This window comes from Trichoplusia ni, chromosome 5 (assembly GCF_003590095.1).
Source record: "Trichoplusia ni isolate ovarian cell line Hi5 chromosome 5, tn1, whole genome shotgun sequence".
In the NCBI taxonomy this organism is placed as follows: Eukaryota; Metazoa; Arthropoda; class Insecta; order Lepidoptera; family Noctuidae; genus Trichoplusia; species Trichoplusia ni.
Window position 1 is genome coordinate 8,051,902 of NC_039482.1, and position 22,964 is coordinate 8,074,865.

Here is a 22,964-nt window from a genome sequence, read left to right on the forward strand (position 1 = left end):
GATGGTCAACTATCTACGGACCGACCAAATCATGCAACATGTGCAGTTGCTAGCCAGGCTGCCCCAACTGTAATAGCTTAAACTAATTTGATAAGATGGCGGCAGTCGTATGAATAGTACAATCGTTTCCTTAGAATTGACAATGATGAAACAATTGACGTTCGTATCAAGTTGCTTGTGCTTCATCTATAGGCCGCAGGTGCGCATGTTTTCAAAGCAAAGTCGAGACAAAGAAGATTGAATCGATTATGATGTAACTAGCAATATCGTCCAGTACCTGAGGGCGTACCACGTCATGAAGTAATATGCTTACAGTTACGAAGAAGAGAGAGTAAGAGCTTCGATGTATACTATATGTAAAAAATACTCCTGCATTAAGGTATTTACTATTTGATCCTTGAGTCGTTTTCACAAACACTTGTCTTACGTGGTAATTGAACCAGCAACACGTAGCGCAAAGATGGCTCAAAACATTTCGCCCATGATAAAATCTACTAAAAAATGGCTCTCGCACTAAGGTATTTATTAAGTCCTTGCGTAGCCGCGGTTTCACAAAGATTCTAGTCACATTCAAAAACGTAAAAAAAAATTGTCCTGCGCGGGGTCGAATCTGCAGTGCTCGTGCACGCTTCATTAATTGCAATAATGATACTTTAAAAGGTGACTTAAGGCCCATCAAGTTATGTCTACTGTATATACTACGCCAAGTAGAGTGTCAGACAGCAAACTCCACCATTAGCCAGACAATGGTACATTATCACCATAGACGCGGCTAGGGATGGCCGTATTAGTAAATTTTAATTGAGGAACAGATTTAAATATTTATTGCGTTATTGTACTAGCTGTCTAGTTAATAACAAAAATAATAATATTTATGTAAGTATGTGCGAATTAAAAGTTTTTTTTTTTTTTTTTTTTTCTTTATTTATTTATAGGGGCTTTTACGCATAGCGTATGCCAGTCCCATCGTATCCTAAACAATAAATTGTCACAAGACGTAGGCCATGAATTTGAACAAAACCTTCGCATCGTCGCTATTTGGTTGGGATAAAATTGTATGAAACATGCCTACATCAGTTCTGTTCAAATTCAGGGACCTTACTAAATTATTTCTTAGGGACTCATATTGAACACATTCCATCAATAAATGTTGTAGGTCCTCAACCACTCCACATTCTTCACAATTGGGTGAAGCAATTTTTTTCATCATGAAGGCAAATTTTTTGCATGGAATGTGTCCAGATCTGAGTCTAAAGGCAGTAACAATAAGTTTTCGACTAACATCACTATTCATGAACCAAGGCACGCGAAGAGGTTCACACTGTATGGTTTTATACCATAAGCCTTTCTCTAATGACCGTTTGTTATAATATTCTTTCCAATAATCGAAGCATATATTTTTAAATTTTGGTAAAAATTCTGAATAATCTAATTTAATGTTTATTTCTTTTCCATTCCTAGCCGCTAATTTCGCCAACGTGTCCGCCTCTTCGTTGCCCCGCAACCCAATATGCGATGGAACCCATTGCAACCTCAGTTGAATGCCTTTTAGAGTGATTTCATCAATTTTAGATAATATAACATAAGCTATCGATGTACCTCTGCGACCAGAGGCGCATCGAGCTATATGTTGTAATGAACTTTTGCTATCTGTACAAATGACAACGTTATTATGTCCACAATTATTAATTATATAGGTTAATGCCTCTGAGATTGCAATGAGTTCCAATGTCATAATGGATGTAGGCTCCTTTATTTGAAAACAATTATCTTGTGCACTTATATCTAGATTAGGTACATAATATGCCGAGCCATGTCCTTCTGCACTCTTTGACCCATCTGTAAATATGAAGAACCAACCACTATATTTTGTATGTAATTCACTAATAACTTCATATTTTAATACATTACTATCGTATGCACGTTTACATTTTTTTAATGATTCTAAATTTACCCTAATTATTTCATTTACATTTAGATTAGTCATCCATGTCCGTAGAGTGAACATTAATAATGGACAGGAAGAAGCTACTTGTAACTCTTGCACCTCATTCATAGCTGATGCTAGTAAAGGAGTGTTTTTATTTTTCCAATAACGATTTTGTCGAAGAGCATAGAGATTCTGTAATAGCTGACAAGTTACATTATTTTCTATAGTCTTTGACTTTAGACAGAATTTATAAGCTAAATATTTCCTTCGTAAGTACAGCGGAACTACACACAGCTCACTTTCCATAACGTGAATCGGCGAAGTTTTGATAAAACCTCCTATTATTCTCATGGCCTGATTTTGGATTTTATTTAATTTATCTAGGTGGCATATTGCGCTCGCATCATATAAGTAGCAGCTATAGTCTAAGCGACTTCTGATTAGTGCAATATATATACGTCTTAGGTGTCTAGGATGTAAACCCCAGGAAGCGCCTGCCAAAACCTTAAGTAGATTAAGATTCCTTTGCACCTTTTCAACAGTCATGTTAATATGTTTACTCCATCGCAGCGATCTGTCCAACCATACACCCAAATATTTATAATTATCTACTATCTCTAAATTTTCGTTATCTAATTTAAGTTCTATTTGTAATCTTCTAAATCCTCTGCTAAAAATGCAAACCTTCGATTTATCGGATGATAATTGTAGCCCCATTTCATCCAGCACCAGACAAAATGCATTTAATGCTGTTTGAAATTCTGTTTGACTTTCTCTTAGGTTTCTGGAAGGGGAATATAAAACAAAGTCATCTGCATATTGACACATCGATACATTTGTAATTCTCTCAAAGCATTTAATTGTAATTACGTTAAATAGGACAGGCGAAATGGGGTCGCCTTGCGCCAAACCACGATTTGTATATCTTACAAAGTATTTATTTGGATCGGTTTCGTCTTTCATAATAAGGTGTCTTTCACTTAGAAAGTTCCACAGATACTGACAGAATTTTTTCCCAACACCTATTTCATCTAAATTATTTATCAATACATCTATTATAACATTATTGTAGGCATTAGTGATATCCAAAAAACAAGCTATAGTCGACACTTGACGCGAAAATCCTAAGTAAATTTGGCTAACTAATTTGACTAGGCAGTCCTGACACGACTGTCCTCTTCTGAATCCAGACGTGAACGGGGATAATAGTTTATTTTTCTCTATATACCACTCTAGCCTTTTTGTCAACATTGCGTGAAAGATTTTGCACAAACAAGAGATTAAGGAAATTGGCCGGAGTTTGATACTACCGTTAGGAGAATGTTTTGGTATTGGTGTAACTAATATTTTACGCCATTGTATCGGAATATTACCGGTATTAAAGATGAGATTATACAGATCTAGTAAGTATAATTTTCCTGCCGGAGGTAAATGGTATATGAGGGAATATGTAATCCCGTCGTTACCGGGTGCTGTATCCTTTTGCTTAAAACAATTACACATTTCTTGTAAGGAAAAATTGGCCTCAAGCAATATATTATTTGAATTAAAATGTTGGACCTTTGGATACACGTAGTCTGGAGCGAGATTAGAAAGAAGTTCTATTTTCTGCTCATTAGAAACGCGGGATCTGGACGAATTGATTCCTTTGACCCATCCCATGCGTTTCCACATATCAGAACTTGACGTTTGTTCATCAATGCTACTGCAGTAACCTTGCCAATCTTTAGTCCGCGCTTGACAGATAGCATCATTTGCATCTTTTGTTTTGCGTTCAATTATGGTTAAATTTCTTGGTGTGGGATTCCTTCTGAAATTTTTTAACGCCAACCTACGTTGGGCCACCAAATGTGAGAGTGTTGTGTTCCAGTAAGGTTTAGGGGAAAATTTGTTTCTTGGATTATCACAGCTCTTAATCCAAGGTATGTGTTCATCGGCTGCTTTATTCATCTGTTTGATAAAATTATCATATAAGGATTGTACATTAGGTGTATCTAGAGGTTGTGATAAATAATTTTCCAAGGATTTATAATACTCTGACCACTTTGCTAATTTGAAGTTTCGCTTTTTATTTATACAGAGAGCATTCGTATTATTACTATATTTGTATGAAATTTTAACAAACAGATGGTCACTCCCGAGATTTTCGTTCATTACGCTCCAACTTAATAAAACAGCCAAATCGGTCGAAACAAAAGTTACATCGGGAGATGTTTTTTGAACGATATTATCTACTAAAGTTACTCTAGTGTCACTCCCATCGTTAAGAGAAATAAATCCAGCATCTAAAGCCGCGTCATAAATCTGAATTCCCCTTCCGTCGACTTTAGAGGACCAGGTTGCATGATGGCCGTTAAAATCCCCAGCTATTATGCATTTATTTGGACATAGTGAAAATATTTGCTCCCAGTCAGCCAAGCTTGTGCGAACAGAAGAAGGACAATACAACAATACTATATTTTTAATTTCGTTGCAATTTAAGAGCTTAATAGACATAATTTCTATGCCTGGATTTCTAGTGGAGATAAAACATTGCTGTACATTTATCGATTTACAGATAATGATAGCTATCCCCCCATACCCATCCATCCTATCTTTTCTAAAAATATTATAACCACTTACATTGAAATGAGATTCAGGTTCCAGCCATGTTTCAGATATTAAAGCTATATGTATTTTTTCTTGTGCCATTAGCAACTCAAACTCATTACGTTTAGGACGTAAGCTTCGTGCATTCCACTGTACAATACGTAGGGTAGACTTTCTTATGGAATTGTTAGCCATTGTTAAACATACTAGATATAAATTTATTATAAATATCATCCGTCTTCAAAACTTTAACAATCAGTCGCCCTAATATTTCCACTGCAAGTTTGCCTAGTTGTTTAAGTTTGGTATTCCAATCGGTTTCAGATATACATATATCTTTGACTCTCTGGAAAGTACTAAAAAAATCTGATCTGGCGCTTGAGTTTTCCGCACCGTCTGGGTTTTTCTCCTTGTCTATATATATAGCTTCACAGGTGGGTGGTGATAACAAGTTATCATCACCTAAACTACACTCGTCCGGTACTCTAGTCTCCATAGTCTGCTTTTTCGATACATGTTCTTGTTGACGTACATTTCTTTTTGAGTTCTTCTCATCAGTGACATTATTCAGCATCATATTACTATTGTTATTAACCATTCGTCCTGATACAAGTATATCTCTAAATGTTTTCTGATTTTTCTGTTTATTACTATCTTGTGAATTGATGTTGTTACTATTTTTTTCAATTTCTCCCTTATCAATACTTGTTTTTTTACTTCCGTTTTCTTTCAAGTATAGTTCTAGTGCTTTTCTGTAGGTGTAGTTTTGCTTGGTCATTATGTCTCTAATTTCTTTTTCTTTTAGGAAGCTTGGGCACTTCTTGTACATGGCCATATGAGGACCTTTACAATTAACACAAACATAGTTATTTGTTTCACAATTTGAGTGATTCTCACCGCATTTAGGACATATAATTTTTCTAATTGGACATGATCTGGAAAGGTGGCCAAATTTCCAGCATCCCGAGCACTGAGAAACTGGAAAAGTATAAGGTTCTACTTTGAACCTGCAACCGTACCCAAATACATACGGCGGCAAAGTAGCGCCCTTAAAACAAATTCGTATTGTCTCTGAATCTATCCATTCTCCGCTCTCAGACATTCTCTTTAGCCTTCTTATTGATATTATATCATGCTCACATGACAGATTTTCAAGAATTTCTGTTTCTTCTGTTCCTAGATCTATCTGTCTTAAAATACCATAGCATAAGCTAGCTTCGTCAGTCCTCTGAACTCTGTATCCTGAGCTGATAAAAGTTTCACAATTTAATAATTCCAAAGCACTTTCTTTATTTTCAAAATAAATCAGGACTCTGAATGCGCTTTTATATACCATCTTTACAATGTTTTCGATTTTTAGTGATCTTAAAAGCTTTGCCATACCGAATTGTTTTGGTAAAATTTCTTTTCCAGTTACACATATACAAGTGTATTTTTCTTCAGAGTTTCCACTACTCTCCTCCATTAAATTATCTCTTGTAGAATCTTTTCTGTTTGTTCGTTTATGTCTTCTAACTACTGTCACAAATCCGTCTTCTTCCACTATTTCTTCGTCTTCCTGTCGCCCTCTCTTTGCAAGTCGTTGCTCACTCCCTCCATTCATCTCCATTTCTTCGATCAAATTTAGGTTAAGTTGTTGCTCTCTTTGAAGTTCTGGTTCCTGCACTATATCATCATTACCACTTGACGCGCAAATATCCACGTTAGTGTTTATATCAGCCATATAATAATAATATACGATAATTTAGTAACATAACTATTATGTGGGTAGAAGTAAAAATCACGCGATTAAGTTGCGATGAATCAGAAGCGTGTGCGTTCGACTCAACCGCTCGCGCGCAACTGAATTAAAAGTTTGAAACTGTAATACCGATAGCGTTTTAATTAGAAGTTGTGGAGGAAAAGTAATGAGCAGAAAATTACGACAATTAAGAACAAATAGATTCAAATGACGTCAACATTTTTTTTGAATAGAGGAGCTCGTGGCTAAGCTATAACCGCATAAGTGAAACGATCACAGGTTAAGCTATGCTTGACGCGGTTGGTCCGTAGATGGGTGACCATCTTTGTCATAACGTAGTCAGAAGCTTGAAAAGTCTGACAACCAGTCTAACCAAGGGGTATCGTGTTGCCCAGGTAACTGGGTTGAGGAGGTCAGATAGGCAGTCGCTCCTTGTAAAACACTGGTACTTAGCTGAAACTGGTTGGACTGGTAGCTGACCCCAACATATGTAGTTGAGAAAAGGCTAGGCCGATGAGAGAAGGAAAACAGACTACACAAATAGTTCTACAACTACACAACAAATATATTATTAATAGTATTTACAATAGTCAAACACTATTTACATTATATTAATTAGTATTCCATAACCATTTTAATTTTATATTAAAAAAAACCCTGTTACATATTTTGTCAACCCTAAATTCATCTCATGGTGTTATCACGGCTGTATTCTACCTTGAACGTAATGAAGGCCGCCATTTTCTATAGCCCTTGCATTGAGATCAATGTCATTCTTTCAAACGCTCAAAGACAAAACCTCATTTTGGCAAGATGGGAAATATTGCGCACGTTGCAATACATTGCGGAGTGGCGTAGCTCTGGTATGAAAGGTAACATTACATCCCTACTAATATTATAAATGTGAAAGTAACTCTGTGTGTCTGTCTGTCTGTTACGCTTTCACGTCTAAATCACTGAACAGATTTCAATGAAATTTGGTACAAAGATAGAGTTGACCTTGAGAAAGAACATAGGATGGTTTTTATCTCGGACTTTTGAAGAGTTCTCTTGGAAACGCGATATAACCGACGTCGACGCGGGCGAAGCCGCGGGCCAAAAGCTAGTTACATATATAACGTTACCAGCAATGTATTGCAACCAGCAAGATATGTTTCGTTTAAAACAGTATTAAGACACGCACTTTTAACTTAATAGGAAACATCTATTGAGACAGTCGTTAAGTCGCTTCCGGACGGTTTGAACAATAGTTAGCCTTTAGAAATTTTTTACGCTTAGGTTGAATGGAAAGAGTTTGGTTTACCTACCTACGTATTCAAAAAGATATTTCACATAATGAGTGTAATACAAAGTGTCAATTATACAATCGTTGACGTTAATAGAAAGCGCTGCAATGTATGACAATGAGTGCGACAGCTAATCATGTTATGATCTATCATCTCCAAACATTCGAGGGCTTTCTTTTAAAGCAGTAGAAATTACATTTTGCCAGGAGCAGGTAGTTAAATCATGTAAATGTGTTTTGGGATCTTTGGTTACTTAAAAACGATTCATCACACGATTCACTTTTCACCCAAAATCGCAATGACTACCTAGCATTACACATAACTTATTGAATTCTTCAACCAACGTTAAAGGTTCCTTACTCACAAATAGAATCGGAACTATGAAACGAAACGTTACAAGAAACCCAAAACGAAGCAATTTAAACAAATCACTTACTTAAAAGTAAGGAAGCGTGAAAACAATTCAATTTTCAACACTACAGAATAAAGTTTCCGCGCAATTTCTCGCTTCACGTAATTTGTACTCAATTTAGATATGGTTGGAGAATCAAATCAAATGTATTTTGAATGATTTGGATGTGATACATCTGTATCTAGGTGTCACCAGCGGTTCTGTCTGCTGGAAGCCAAAAATAGTCGCATGGGTACTTAAAAACGGTATAAAACCTGTCCTATGTGTTAATCCAGTAACTATCAAACAAATTTCGTGAAAATCAGTTTATCAATTGTCTAGTTCTGTTAAAATCCATACTTGTACTATGAGTACTTAGTTAAAATAAAATCTTTGCTTAGTTTGAGACTAGATGGCGTTGTGTGAAAGTTCTTAAATATTATTATTATTATTTCTTTACCTTAAAATAGACCTCGACGCCGTAGATGAGGAAGAATATGACGACTATGAAGAGAAGGACCGCGTAGCAGCCATTGAACACGTGCTGGTAGAAACTCTGAAACAATACGATAATATTAGTTTATTACACTTTTATATAAACCAAGAGGAAGAATCGATGGAAAACCTTTGCCCTGAAGTAGGATAGTAATGGTTAAACAAAACTTCTTTATTTAATGATGACGATACATTTTAACTGCATGGATAGTAGTGGCATAGGTCCCACGCCTATGACCACTCTGGGAAATATACCTCGAACTCGATCGCCGCGTAGGGCTAGCATTTGTATGATCTACAAATGGTCGTTCAAAGTCTTGTGGATAACTCCTTACTATAGGAGTCGTTTTTAAAAATAGACTTTTTAGATCTTCTATGTTACATTTAAAGACATCACAAGTAAAAGTTTCAGTAAAACTCGAAAAAGGCCGGACCAATTTGGCTAATATTGATTTTCGCATTGTTTTCAATTCGATGCAAACTATTATATTCGGCATGTAATTTGATAAATAAATAAATCTCTACGTCCTTAACCATAACGTCCCAAGATACACCTCTGCGCTGGTACCAAATTGGTGACAGATTTATATTCTTTAATCCGCCATGACTATTCAAACTTCGACGATCATTTTTTCAATACAACCTACGGTCAATGAATACGCAATAAGTGCGTGACTTGATGACGTCATTACATTCACACGACGTCACGTGATTGTAATACACATATTAACATAAACTGTTTGTTAACATAAGCCTATTACTGTTATAATGTGCTGAGAATTTACATTGTTAATTTGTAAAGAAGATATATAAGCCTGTATGACGATAAATGTGGCTTTTGCACGCGATTTAGTACCTATTTGTATATTTTTTGTTAGTAATGTTAAACTTGCAAGTACTACACAAAAAAATACAGGAATATCCTATAAATATCTTGTAGGAAATGCAATTTAAAATCATAATATTGTTTTTTTAAATTAAAAACCTAAGGATTACAGAGTCAATTATTCATCGGTCACCGATGACCTATGCCCAAGTTATGAGTCGATTACCCATTGGTCACCGATACCTATGTCGACCTATTTAGATTGACCATCGGTCACCGGTGACCGACACATCTTTTGTAGATTATCTTACCTTTTTGTCAGGCGAAGTGTCAGCGACGTTGGTGGTGAGCACCTCCGCAGCCAGCAGCGAGTAGCTGATGAAGTTGAAGGTCACGAACGCCAGGAACGACTTGGACAGGAACCTCGGCCTCTCCCAACGTATGTCGCGTAGGTGGAAAACCTGGGGACAAGGAGGAAAACGTTTTGATTACAGGCAAGTTTGTAGTCGAAGAGACGTTATTGATATACTAAATTTTATAATGCGTTCAAAAAGTAGATCATTCGAAAATATCAGACAAAGTCGGGTGAAAATTCAACCGAGGAAAAGGCCGGCCCTGCAGAAAATCTATCCATCCAAAGGTGGTCTGAAAGATATTACTATTAATATTATACTATTAGATACTTATGAACCCTTATAAACCCTTATGATGTACAATAAAGAAGTACGTAAAGAAGTGCTATACTAAGTGTAGATGCGACTCGAGCGCGTGGATTTTAACAAATGTTTATTATGCTACAATAAAATAAAAGGTTAATTGAATCCCGTTAGAATCAGTTCAGTCATTTCAGAGATTAGTCGAATGTGTACTGTATATCTCGCATTGTAGTTAAAGAACTGTTATTTCATACAAACAGACCATTCATTGAGGAAGGTTTTAGGCTATATGCCATCCCGCTGCGACTAATAGGAGAAAAAGTCATAACTTATAATCTTCTAACCACGCAGACGAAGTCGCGGGCAACAGCTAGTCCTATATATTATGTAGATATCCACATCTGCAACCACTTTACAAGAACACAATATACCTAACAGATATGATAATACGTAACACCTTACGAATACCGATACCCCTCATTATCTACTAATATAAACGTTTGTTTGTCTGTATGTCGATCACGTCAGTACGTTTAGCATTTACCTATAAACAACGAGATAATTATGTCATTACTTTATCAAGACGTATCGCAATGATGGAAGAAACTTTAAAATTCGGAAAGAGTAGGTGCTTTGAAAATTTAAGCGATTTTGGACATCATTCCATTTGTCGGGCAGAGTGTAGTTATGCGTGTTAAGTTATTTTACATTCATATGGTGATATCAATAATTCAACGAAAATGTTACTTAGTATTTAGTCGTCGTTTATTTATATCAATAAACTTTGGATCCTTATATGGTATTTTCATGGAATCTGTTTTTGCCAATTAGCTTAGAAAAAATGTCAAAGCCAAGAGCAATGTGGCTAAAAGAATAGATCTGCTTAAAAATGACTTGTTTGCCGTCTTATTCATAAACAAATACACAACAATTATAAAATCCTATAATAATAACTAACCAGATCTAAGAGTGACTCTACGAAACAGTATTAGATCCTTGGTTAGTAAATAGTGGCAGGAGATTTTCAATTTTCATTTTCTCCTGAGGCTGAGTTATAGCCGAGCGGAAAATTTGCTAAAACAACACAATTTAACGCAATAATATGCATACTAAACGCACGTCAATTGTTCAGAGCACTAATAAGACAGATATTATCCTATTAGCGATAATAGATACGAATTAAATAAAACAAAACTATTATATGTTTCTCACATCAGCAAAATACCAAAACAAAACAATGCTTAAACCATTGTACACTCGTGCGCACACGAGATCAGAAAGAGATGGAAAAATTGTCATTTAATACAACGACACTGATAGTTACTATTTAGTAGAACCGATTTTGATAAATCATATCAAAGGCACGACTGCATTTGTTTGCTTGAAATAGTGCTATCATACAAAAACTCTAAAGAGTTATAGACAAAAACACACATACATAGTTATCAAATTTATTCCATTAAATTTTGCTTATTACGATGAATATACGAGAAAACCTTTGACTTGCCCTTTGGGCTAGTTGTTAGTGGCCCTGATTGACCGGAGGTCGGCTTCAATTCCTACCCAGGACAAATATTAGTGCGCTGAGCACGATCATTATTTCTGTCACCGTGTAACTTTTCCATATGATGTGGTTTTTCAGTTGTTTAGTAATCATAAAACAAGCTTAGCTTAGTTTGATACAAGACGGCACTGTGTGACATTTTTTTAATATTAGGAATTCTAGGATTACCTATTGCTGTTAGAAAGTCGTTGAATATTCAAATACATGAATAATCCTAAAAAAAGTTACTATGCAAAAACTTCCATCTGAACACAGTCAATTCATCCGCGACGATAGCAACATGTGACATCTACACCTGACTGTAGGCACACATAATTATTTAATTACCGTTCGCGATATGAATGGAAGCTATCGTTACTATAAGAGGAAAGACTAACATTACAATACGTGCGCCATTGTCTTAAAACAATAAGCTCTATTGTAATTGGATATTTATAATTGATTGCAATGTTTAAAAAACTGTCATAGAATGTATGCTTCTTTCTTGGTGTTCAGTTTATTGTGTAACTAGGTGTTGCCCGCGACTTCGTCCGCGTGGGTTTTAGTTCACAGAGAGAGACAGATAGACGGACAGACAGAGTTACTTCTTCATTGACTTAAATGAACAATATTTAAGACAAATTTCAAAGCCATAGTAAATTTAAAAAAAAATCATATTAACTTTGAACTCCATTACCTTCCCTTACAGACATTTTTTTCTGGTAATAGGTGGCCTTTATCCTTTCCCAGGCTCTAGACAATCTATATACAAAATTTCATTGCAAACGATTCAATAGTGTTGGCGTAAAGCGAGACAAACTGACAGAGATACTTTCGCATTTATAATATTAGTATGGATTATGAATAATCCCGAGTTTCTTACGGCTAGGAAGTAAACTACTTCATCGTCGCGTAATACGTTGTTGATATGAAACAGTTCATTCAATTCTGTATAAAGTACCTACTGCTTATCATCATGCGTTACGCATTAGTTATAATTGTTGTACAAATGTAAGTAGATTATAACAATCAAATTAATAACCTAAGTTTAGATGTCGCTTGAAATTGAAAGTTTGTTTCTGTCAAAAGTTTTATTGAAAACTGCAGCGAGAGCTGACTTCAACAAGATATCGCTTAACTCAAATTTCGTACTAATTTGTTTTTCTTTAGCTTTTTGTGGAACGACTTGAAAAATGTTTATGTTATTCATGATCACAAACGACATTTAAAATTTAGCTGGAATTTATTCAAATACTTTGTAATAAAAGAGACATAGAAAGCACAATAATCTGCTCTTATCACCAAACAACTACCCACAGCTGAACATAGATCGTTCGCGCGCATTGAATACGGACGTGCCTTATAAAGTGCAACGTGGAGACATTTAAATTCGCGAACAGCGCGGCTCTATGCCGCTGCCCGTCTCTGTCGCTATGAGCTCAACACTCATAGCCAACGAATTGTTGGCGTTTATACAACACGCCATCGATACCATGGATGAAGTTAGCATCTTGCAAATATGCAAGACTAACTTCAAGGAAGAAGAAATAAGCAGTGGGAAGAGACTGCTGTACATGAGCCTGGACAAGCTCGACCAGATGCCGTCTAGACGGAGGGACGGTACGGAGAAGAGCGTCCAAGATATAATCACCTTGCTGAAAGTGACCGATCCGGACGACGTTCCGACTTTCGTGGCGAAGGATCTGCACAAGCTGCCCCCCGTCACGTTCGACCACGTCGACGTCACCAGGCTCCTAAAAGACATCATCTTCCTGAAGACGAGCCTGTCAGAAGTGCAGTCCAAATTAGGGGTCTCGGAAAAGACCATTCAGGAGCTGCGCGCAGAAGTAGTGTTATTGCGTAACACTATGTCTGTAAGTAGGTCACCTGACGAGGCCTCTAAGGTGAACACACGTCGCGGGGCGCAAAACCTTTCCGTCTGCAGTTTTGCATCGGCTGATTTCGATGCGTCTGCAGTTGTGGGAGAGTGCAATGCCCCGATTGCGAAAGAAGTATCCGCGTCGACGCCTCGGCGCGTTTATGCTGACGCCGCTGCTCGAACACCGAGCTGCGTGACCTTACCCCGCGCGCCCGCGCCGGCGCCCGCGCGTGTTCCTGCACGAGCCGCGCCTGCTCCGTGCCCCGCCCCGCTGCCCGCCGCATCGAGTGTGGTGTTACCGAGACGGGATGAAGAGGGTTTTGAGGTGGTGCAGAGAAAGAAGCGTCGTCCCAAACCTACAAAGAACCGCTGCGGCAAGGCTCCAACAAAGCCCGAACAACTAGTGCGTGCCGCGCAGCCGAACACGCCGGTATACATCTCCCGCCTACATTACTCTGTGAAGCGAGAGAGTATCGTCGAGTATGTGCGCCAGAAGTTGAAATACACGCTGAGGGTGCAGGAGCTGGAGTCGAACCGCAACGTCAACTTTAAGGCGTTTGTGGTGCGAGTACCGAATTGCTTCCTGCATCTCGTCTTAAATGAAGACTTCTGGCCTCAGAACGTGGTGTTCCGTCGCTTCCGCGGACAAGTTCCACCAGAACGCACTAAGACGTAGTATAAGGAAGCTTACTAACTTAATTTTAAGCTATATATACTAACAACTATTGCATAAATATCTATGTTAGTCTGTAAGGTATATGTCTATGGGCCTTAGTAGCCTGATAATAAAATGATTTATTATTATTATTATAGGCCTCTTTCAAATTAGCTCACAAGTTCAATCTGAATAGAATATTCGTGGCTGTACTCGTCTGACCTTCAGCCTACGAGCGAAGACTAACGAACAATTGAATTAGCTAGAAACGACACTTGCAATTAAAATAACACATTAACACTGGACGGACAACACTAGCATATATACTGTGATTTGTGACCTGTTCGGAGACACAATCAGTTTTTATGGTGTAATAAAATAACATTGATTGCTTATATTAATTTGGAACTTTTGAAATGATCTGTAGAAGCAATTGTTGTAGGTTATCTTAAGAAATAAGCAGTAGGTACCTTTGTACACCTCTTTCGTATTAACTGTTGTTTTAAAGTTATTTACGTACATAAATGGTAAATAAATAAGTGATAACATCTCAGTCAGCACTTCAGAAAGGATATGGAGAACCGGCTTGACATTCCATAGGTTTATTGCAAATACAGTAGAATGTGGCAGGAAAACGAAAAGTAGAAATAAATAAAATAAATAGGCAGGCGAATCAGGCTTGTAAAGAAACAAGGACCCTAGACAAAAACAGGAAAATGGTCTAAGAATGAAATAATTGACTACCTATGTAACATTATGGTACGCAATAAAGAACTGAATTGAAAATATCTTTTCGATTCCTCGCATTTAACAAAACAAATGCTGATTTAGTCAACAAGTATGAATGATGAATTAATAAGGTAAGTAAATAAGTTTAATAGATGATAATATTCGACCTTACATAATACAATTATCTGAATTACAGCGATTTCTATAACCTTCGGCGGATCCTCTGTAAAATTTCTGATGAAAATTAAGTTAGATTTAGGAGGTTAGGATTGTAAAAACATCGAAAACTTTTAGAAGTCTGGAATGCCATAAAAGGGGGTGATTCAGGAAGGGGTGAAACTTTAATACAATTATTTCATCAAATGGTTGAGAATCTTCATATAATTGTCTTATAAAACGATGGAATCTTTAGAAAAAAATACATTTCTATCCAATTCACTCAGATTCTAGTCACAATATAACATTTTGACATTTTTTTATCTAAAACAAAGCACATTCCAATGAGAGATTTAAACAAGCAATACTTAGAAATCTATACGCATTACTTTTCTCTTACGCTAGTACATATAGGAATTACTATTAATATAAAGAAACTGGAAATATCTAGTACATTTAACTTGTAGGAGCCGACCGGCGAGACCTGACCAAGGGCAGGCTTCCAGAGGACCTACCAACATCTATCACTTCAGACGGGTATTATGGGAGTGAGGCAGCGCTATACATGCCATATAGTGGCATCCCGCTTTAACAAGTAAAAGTTTCACCTTAAGAGTGGTACTGGTAAGACTTCAGTCTTTTTTTTTCACATAAGTTATGAGGACATAAAGTGTCACTACTTGAGCGTCTTGAGGCATGTTTATGGTTGGTTCGGGAGATGAGGATATAAATCTACAATACATACTATTAAAGCTCGAGGGTTTTTAAATTGGTTTTGGGTTCAAGTACAGTGCATGTATACCTGCCATATATAAACATATTTATTTATTTTTAAACCTGTACTTATTACTAGATTCGTTTATCCTATACATGCAACCATTGTTAGCAGTTACAAGTTGAATATTAGACAATTTTTAAACGATTTCGTCTTCGTCGAAAAACAAATCTTGCATATCACACAAACATTTATCCTAGACGGGAATCAAACCGTCGCTCTATATAACTCCCAACTAGACCAGACTAGACCAACAGGGCATCTTATTAAATTAAATAAGTACCGTAAGGAAATACATACAATCCTATATTTTTATGCACATTTACTTGATTTTTGTATCACATAAACTGGCATAATGATAGCATTTATGAAATTAGCAAGATATAAATCATTACAAACAAATTTAATTACATCCCTTTTAAAGTCAATTTCGTGGCCGACGCCGACCTTGGATCAATTTTACGTCAAAACTATCATTACCATGACATTGAAAAATCAAAAACAGTTAGGTACATTATTGGATACCTAACTGTATCACTGGCTCAAACTGAAAAAATATTTTTGTGTTGAATAGACCATTCATTGAGCAAGGTTTTAGGCTATATACCATCACGCTGCGACTAAAAGGATCGAAGATATAATGGAAAATGTGGTAAAAATAGGGAAAATTATTCATCTTCGAGGGCTTACGTTCAAAAATTCCTAACTTACATCTTCTAACCACGCGGACAAAGTCGCGGGCAACAGCTAGTTAGCAAGATATAAATCATTTCAAACAAATTTAATTACATCCCTTTTAAAGTCATTTTCGTGGCTTGTATTAACCTTGTATTAATTTTACGTCAAAATTATCATAACCATGACATTGAAAAATCAAAAACACTTATGTTTTTTCATTATTATTTACTCTTTAATTACGTATTTCTAAATTAACTATTAGAGGTCAGAACACTAAAACTTTGATAAAGGACATTGCTGAGACTACTTATTATACCGTCAATCTTATTTATGCCGAATTTCAGTTAAAATTATTCATAATCTGACGTTTCTGTATCATTTTTTTATTCATACAATTCTAATAATGATAAATAAAATTCTCGTGTCACGGTGTACGTATTTGAACTCCTCCGAAACGACTTGATCGATTCTCATGAAATTTGCGTGTGCCTATTGGGTAGGTCTGAGAATCGGACAGCGTCTATTTTTCATAACCCTGCAAAACTTGTTGGGTCAGCTAGTCTTAAGTAATAAATGCATAAGCCCTGTTTAGCTGTCTGTAACACTGCGCGAGTAACCAAGCGACGGATTTGACAATATTTGGGAAGGGCTTACTCCATCCGTTCCAACAGAAGCCTTTTGATAATTCATAAGCGAACATTCAAAATAAAATTATCCTAAACTTAAAATCAACTCAACTACGTGCTTGTCAACTCTGGTCAATCATACGATTGCTAAAACTCCAACCAGAACATTCGTTTTTAACGCAAGATTTTTTTAACTGTCTAATAACATTGCCATCCCAAGTAACAACATAGCTATATACTGCAAGAACTGTCATCCAACGTAAGCGGAGCCGAGGAAATTAACAAGTATAAATTCCGTAGTTTTTTTTATAAACATTATCTTATTGCATCGCATTAGGAAGGTACTAATACGCCCTTCACACTTCCTCGTGGCCTTATAAAACTAGAGGTTTAACAAAAACTATAATAATATGCATGTTGTCGTAAGGGCCTATAAATAAACTATACAGTTAAAATTACCACATGTCAATTAAAAAGACAACTATTTATTATTTGTACTAACTAACTATATTTTTAAAAGTGCTACTACATACTTCTTTTAAGTAGACTACGAGTATATTTTAAACGATGCTCTAATTAATTTTCTTAATTTTGAAAAAAAAAAACTTAGGTACAAGTTTCAATAAAAGAAAGAAAACAATAAAAAAATAAACTTACATTTATCAAATAAAACAAATCTACATTTTAACTAGTCACGTATCAGACTAAGAAATTGGCGTTACGAATTAATAAACCAATGATTCGTTTGTGTGCAAATAAGAAATAAAAAACAATAAAAAAGTAATTGGAAATCGTTCAGGTGTTATCGTGAAGTACAGTCAAGAACAGAAATTGGTGAAAAAGAATCGGTTATGAGCTAGAAATGTTGCTTTTCGCTTCGATAGTCTTCAAATTTATTTCGCCCTAAAATTAAAAACAAGCCTTAATCAAAAAGCCTTTGATTAAAACCTTGTGATATAGCGAGGGAACCAGTACACTTGAGAACTAACATACATGAGTGTGTCAAGTGACGTCAGAAGCCCACGGGCAGTTTAAACTCTGACACCTGTACATCAACCATAACGACAAGATGTATTTTGTAGTCTGCTGTTCGGTCAAAAATGTTTTAAAGGCCACCTGGGGCAGACGCGCACGTATCTATGGGTATTTAGGATATTAGTCTTCAGTAAGTTATCTGTCAGAAACGAAAGCTAAAATGCATGGCTTTCATTGAGTTTAAAAAATCACATTGCAAATGACTTTAGTTGCTGCCTGTACTAGCTAGCCATTACAAATATGAATGGAGTAATATGAAATTTCACTACATGCAAAACTTGAGAACAATGTAGAGGATATCGCGGGTTTTATTTTTATTTCTAGATGTTTTTCTTATGTCAATCCACGGTCACTTAATATTGCATAATCGGTTTAAATGATTAAGAAGCTTTGGTCCTTTGTTGACAGTTTAAATATATTGAAATACAAAGATGAAAAAGATGAAATTTGTAATCTCATAGTATTGCTTCATAATAGAATATGTTCCTCTACATTTTTTTCTGCACAAAGAGAAATGAGCAAACTTTCACACCTGACGATTTCCAAAAAGGGTGACAACAGGTTGTACAGCAACCATACGTTACGAAGAAGACCACGTTGGAAGCAACCTCCTCAAACTGCCGACGCACATATCAACGTGCAAGTTGAGAATTAAAAAATAAAACAAATCACTGCAAAAGAAATAACAATTGAATCGTGTTACGGATAGAGACCACCAGTTTTTTGCACATTAAACATTTGAAAAGGCTTTGAAAGGAAGTTGTTAATAACGAGACTTGCAAAAACGCGACAATAAGAAGACAAGTCTAGACCTCTAGAGCTTGTCATCGTAGTCTGGAATTAAGTCATCAGCAATACCTATCAAAGGTCTGTTGCAGTGTGTAAGCAAGACGGTGCTATATGCCTAATAGTGCATCTCTCTTCCACAACGAACTGTGTTGTTTGTTATATACGACTTAATATAAGTTTCATCAATAAGACTTAAAATGCGGGTATTACTTCAATCAATTGAACAAGCTACAACATTACTCTACATTAAATACCTGCCTATATAAATCCCACAGGTGGGCATAGGCCTCTTCCCGTATAGGAAAGGTTTGAGCAAGGATAATCATACTAGCTCACTGCGAGTGATTTCAGATTCCAATATTAGGAATCCAGGTGACCTTGCGATGTTTTTCTTCAAAGCTTGTCAGCACCTAGGAAGGTCACGACGATTTATTACTCTACCTACTAGAATTAATGAAATACAAAAAATCTTAAGGCCCTTTAATAGAAACCAACACCTAAGACAGTTTGAAGGTCCAGGCAATGGTATAAAATAAAATACGGTTTTTTTGATACTGCGGGGGCTTTCTCATTATTATTTAATAAATTCTCTATCCTTATCCGGTGAAAGGCTTTGTCCAGCAGTGGGAAGTTTAAATTTATAATAACAGTTTACATTGTCTAGTTTAGTTGAATGCACCACATCACTACCAGGAAATCACAACCGATTAAGTAACAACGATTTGAGATGTGGGCCACGGTCAATGCCGAGCCAAGCAAGGAGGCGGAGGCTAGTTAACTGGTTTTATAAATATACGTAACTGATAATAATATATTCAATACTTAGGTATAATTTGATAGGTTGACGGAACAGTTTAAAGAGAAGGAGGGATTTGTTTTACCGGTTCTTATTTTATGAGGTTATACGAAAAATTATTACTTTATCGTTTAACTATTTTAGAACTTGTTATAGAGTTATCAAGTAGTTGACTGCACGGATAGCCGAGTGGTTGAGGTCACCACGCCAAACCCACTTTGAGCGACGTGTCGCTGGTTCGATCCTCGCGTAGGACAAGCATTTGTGTGATCCACGAATGCTTGTTCTGAGTCTGGGTGTCCTTGTGTATGTGAATTGTATGTTTGTGAAACACCCCACGACACAAGGATCAAATTCCTTAGTGCGGGAGTAAAGTTTAAGAAGAAAAGAAAAGTTGCATATGGATATATTACTTGAAGGCCTCTGCAGTGGTATAGAAAGCAACAGGGCAGCAAAGATGCAATAACTAAGGTAAAAATAAAGAAGGAGATTATTTTGAAGGTCTTTGAATCATTATAAATGGTTAAGGGTGTAACGAGTATGAAATTTCGGAACATTTGATAATAATTTATTCGTAATTTTGAAATAAATGGGACTTTAACGATTAATGTCGTAAATACGCATCGTACGAACAATAGTCAAACATATTGCATGAGGTTCAGAGGTCAGTGGGCAATGCGACGACCGACGAGTACAATACATAGTGAACAAGTATATGAAACGAATGAGAGTGAAAATGATAAAAAAGGTCCTTCATTTCTTCTTTGAAAAAATAACGACTCTCGCACTAAGAAATTTAAACCTATGTTGCGAGGGGTAGACTTAAGACAGGCATTCGTGGATCACACAAATTCTTGTCCTCTCAATGGACAATGGATTCTTGTGAATTGTGATCTCTCAATGGGTTTGGCGTAGTGACCACAATTACTCAGGTATACGTGCAGTCATAAATAAAAAGGAGAAAAAAATATGTAGATGCATGGCACACTGGAAAGATAACCGAGTCGAGAAAAAACAACAAAACGCAAGAAGTTTACGAGACACATTTAGAGATTCAACGCAAAAAAGGAAACATTTTGTTGGTTAAATAAAAGCTTAAATTACTCACTACACTGACAAACCTTAACCAATAGTTAATATAAGAAATAACTGAAATCTCAGATACCCGAAGATTTTAATCTCCAAGCCACTAAAGCTACACAGACTCAAATAGATTCGTACACAATCATTAATAGTTGAAAACTGACGTGTGAGCCTTAAGATAAATACCAGAAAAAAAAGGCAAAATCACCTCAGACCCAAACAGAAACAAGTTTGAACCATACAAGACTACAATACCAACATTCCAATGACAAATAAGAAAAGCCAGTTATTATAGGATTCAATGGACGGTACGAAGCCCTTTGGAGGTCATCCGAGACAATGCACTCAGCTATGTGTGACAGGCACAGATGGCCGTCTGCCAGAGTTTTAATCACTAATAAATAATTAAAAGACAGGCAATAATTGATTTTTATAGCTGGGAATAGATCTAAGCCGTAATTCCGAAACAAATTGGATTAAATTTGACGCTATACATAAGTACTCTCCTAAGCATTTGAATTTGGAAATTCAGTTCGGGCCGGAACACTTACTGTCTGCAATACAATGAATTTCCAATATTTTTGTTGGCAAAATGCTAAGGAGAATACGAATAATGACAAATTTAAATCAATTTCCATTCAAACACGGGCATTGTAAATAGCGGAATTAGGGAACTGTTTCATAACTTCTTTTTTTTTCAAGATGCGCTTTGGGAATATTAAACAATGCCCTGCAGTGAGACAGTAATGGCTAAATAAAAAAAACATAAACAAAACAGAACTTAACCACTTTCAGGATACCTCACGTAACAAGAAGAATGATCAACAGTCTATCCATCATCGGTAACCCAATTAGTATCTGGATACTAAGAAAGAAATATTTTGAACATTTTTTGAAACAACTGTCATTGTCCTGGTCTAAGGCATGTTAATTATAATCAAAAAAAAAATTAAGGTAGATTAGATTAGATTAGAATATTCTTTATTGTACACCATGGAATTTATATAACATTTATTTTGAAAATACAGTCATTATGAACACATTTAAGGCTTTTTCCTTATCTCATTAACATTTAATTTGACAATTTAAATTACGAGTCATTAGACTTCCGTTTGTACTCAAAAAACTCAAAATTTTCAATATTTATATTATTTGAGCCACAAAAAACATAAAACCTTCCTAAAAAAACTACTAAGCCGAACTCGATGTTATTTTATGGGAAACGACAAATACTTCAGGTCGAATGAAAAGAAAAAAATTGTAAAAGACAAAGGCACTGAAAGGAAGAAGTATAAAAAAACATAAATTTTATAAAAAAAACAACTATCTAACTTCAGATTATATTCTATGTTAATAAATCTAATTTAATAAGCCTTATCAGATTACCTTTGAATAAGTAGGTACCTAACGAACTGAAGTGTAACTGCTATATCTGAATGAAAAATCGTTACAGGAAAAGCCGTATACGAAAACTAGTTAACGTAGAAAATTCTTGATTGAACGGAAATGCTAAATGTTAAATAAAACAGTATACGACTGCCCCGATAAGAGAACAATTATGTAAAACTACAATGGGTTATGAAATGGCGATAAAACGTTTTCTTCTACTTAGTTTTCTCTATTTTAATTTTTACCCAACTGTTCAAAAGAAAGAGTTTCTTTTTGACTGCACGCTATACGTAAGAAGCCTTTTTACGTAATCTTTATTGTCTTAAACAGATTGATAGATGTCAGTGAATCGTCATTGTAACTTCCGCGTGGATAGTTCATTCTTAAATGATACATGGTTTACTCACGTGCATTCATCTGGATCGCCCGACTAGTTTTGGATCTAACCCGAGTCTTCAATTATGAGGAGGCGGGGTTTGTGTCAAATTTGACGGATTCAGCTCGCGACCCGCGCGATCACGAAATACTATCAGTAAACCATTATATTCTATGTAGTTTTTTTTTTTTTGTAAAAGAAATCGACTCTTGCAATAAGCACTAAATTTCTAATATCGAAGTTGAACTACAATCAGACAAGCCCCATGCATTCGTGGATCCCACAAATGCTTGTTCAACACGGGGATGCGGGTTTGCCATGTCGACAACCAAACAGCTGACCTATAAGGGCTGACAATGACAGCTCCAGGAGAAGAGACATACAGTGACGCGGTTAGAAACATATTGATCTGTACAGCACACGCAATTGTATCTAAAACCAACTTCTTTGTTCCTTCCAATATGCTTATTACATACTTTGTAGGTTAATAAGTGGGTCTTCGCTTTCAAAACGTCTGAAGACACCGGTGAACGGTAAAAGT

At 36.1% G+C, this 22,964-nt stretch overlaps 1 protein-coding gene across 8 annotated transcripts in view; it reads right to left on the reverse strand.

Moving 5' to 3' along the window:
* LOC113494329 overlaps positions 1-22,964 on the reverse strand; it is a 96,842-nt gene that overhangs the window by 9,959 nt on the left and 63,919 nt on the right. For all 8 annotated transcript variants that reach the window (XM_026872630.1, XM_026872628.1, XM_026872624.1 and 5 more), the window contains exons 5-6: positions 9,570-9,719; positions 8,398-8,493 (exon numbers count right to left, since the gene is read on the reverse strand). In XM_026872630.1, the coding sequence (XP_026728431.1) occupies positions 8,398-8,493; positions 9,570-9,719 (246 nt within the window). The remainder of the gene's footprint in view (positions 1-8,397; positions 8,494-9,569; positions 9,720-22,964) is intronic.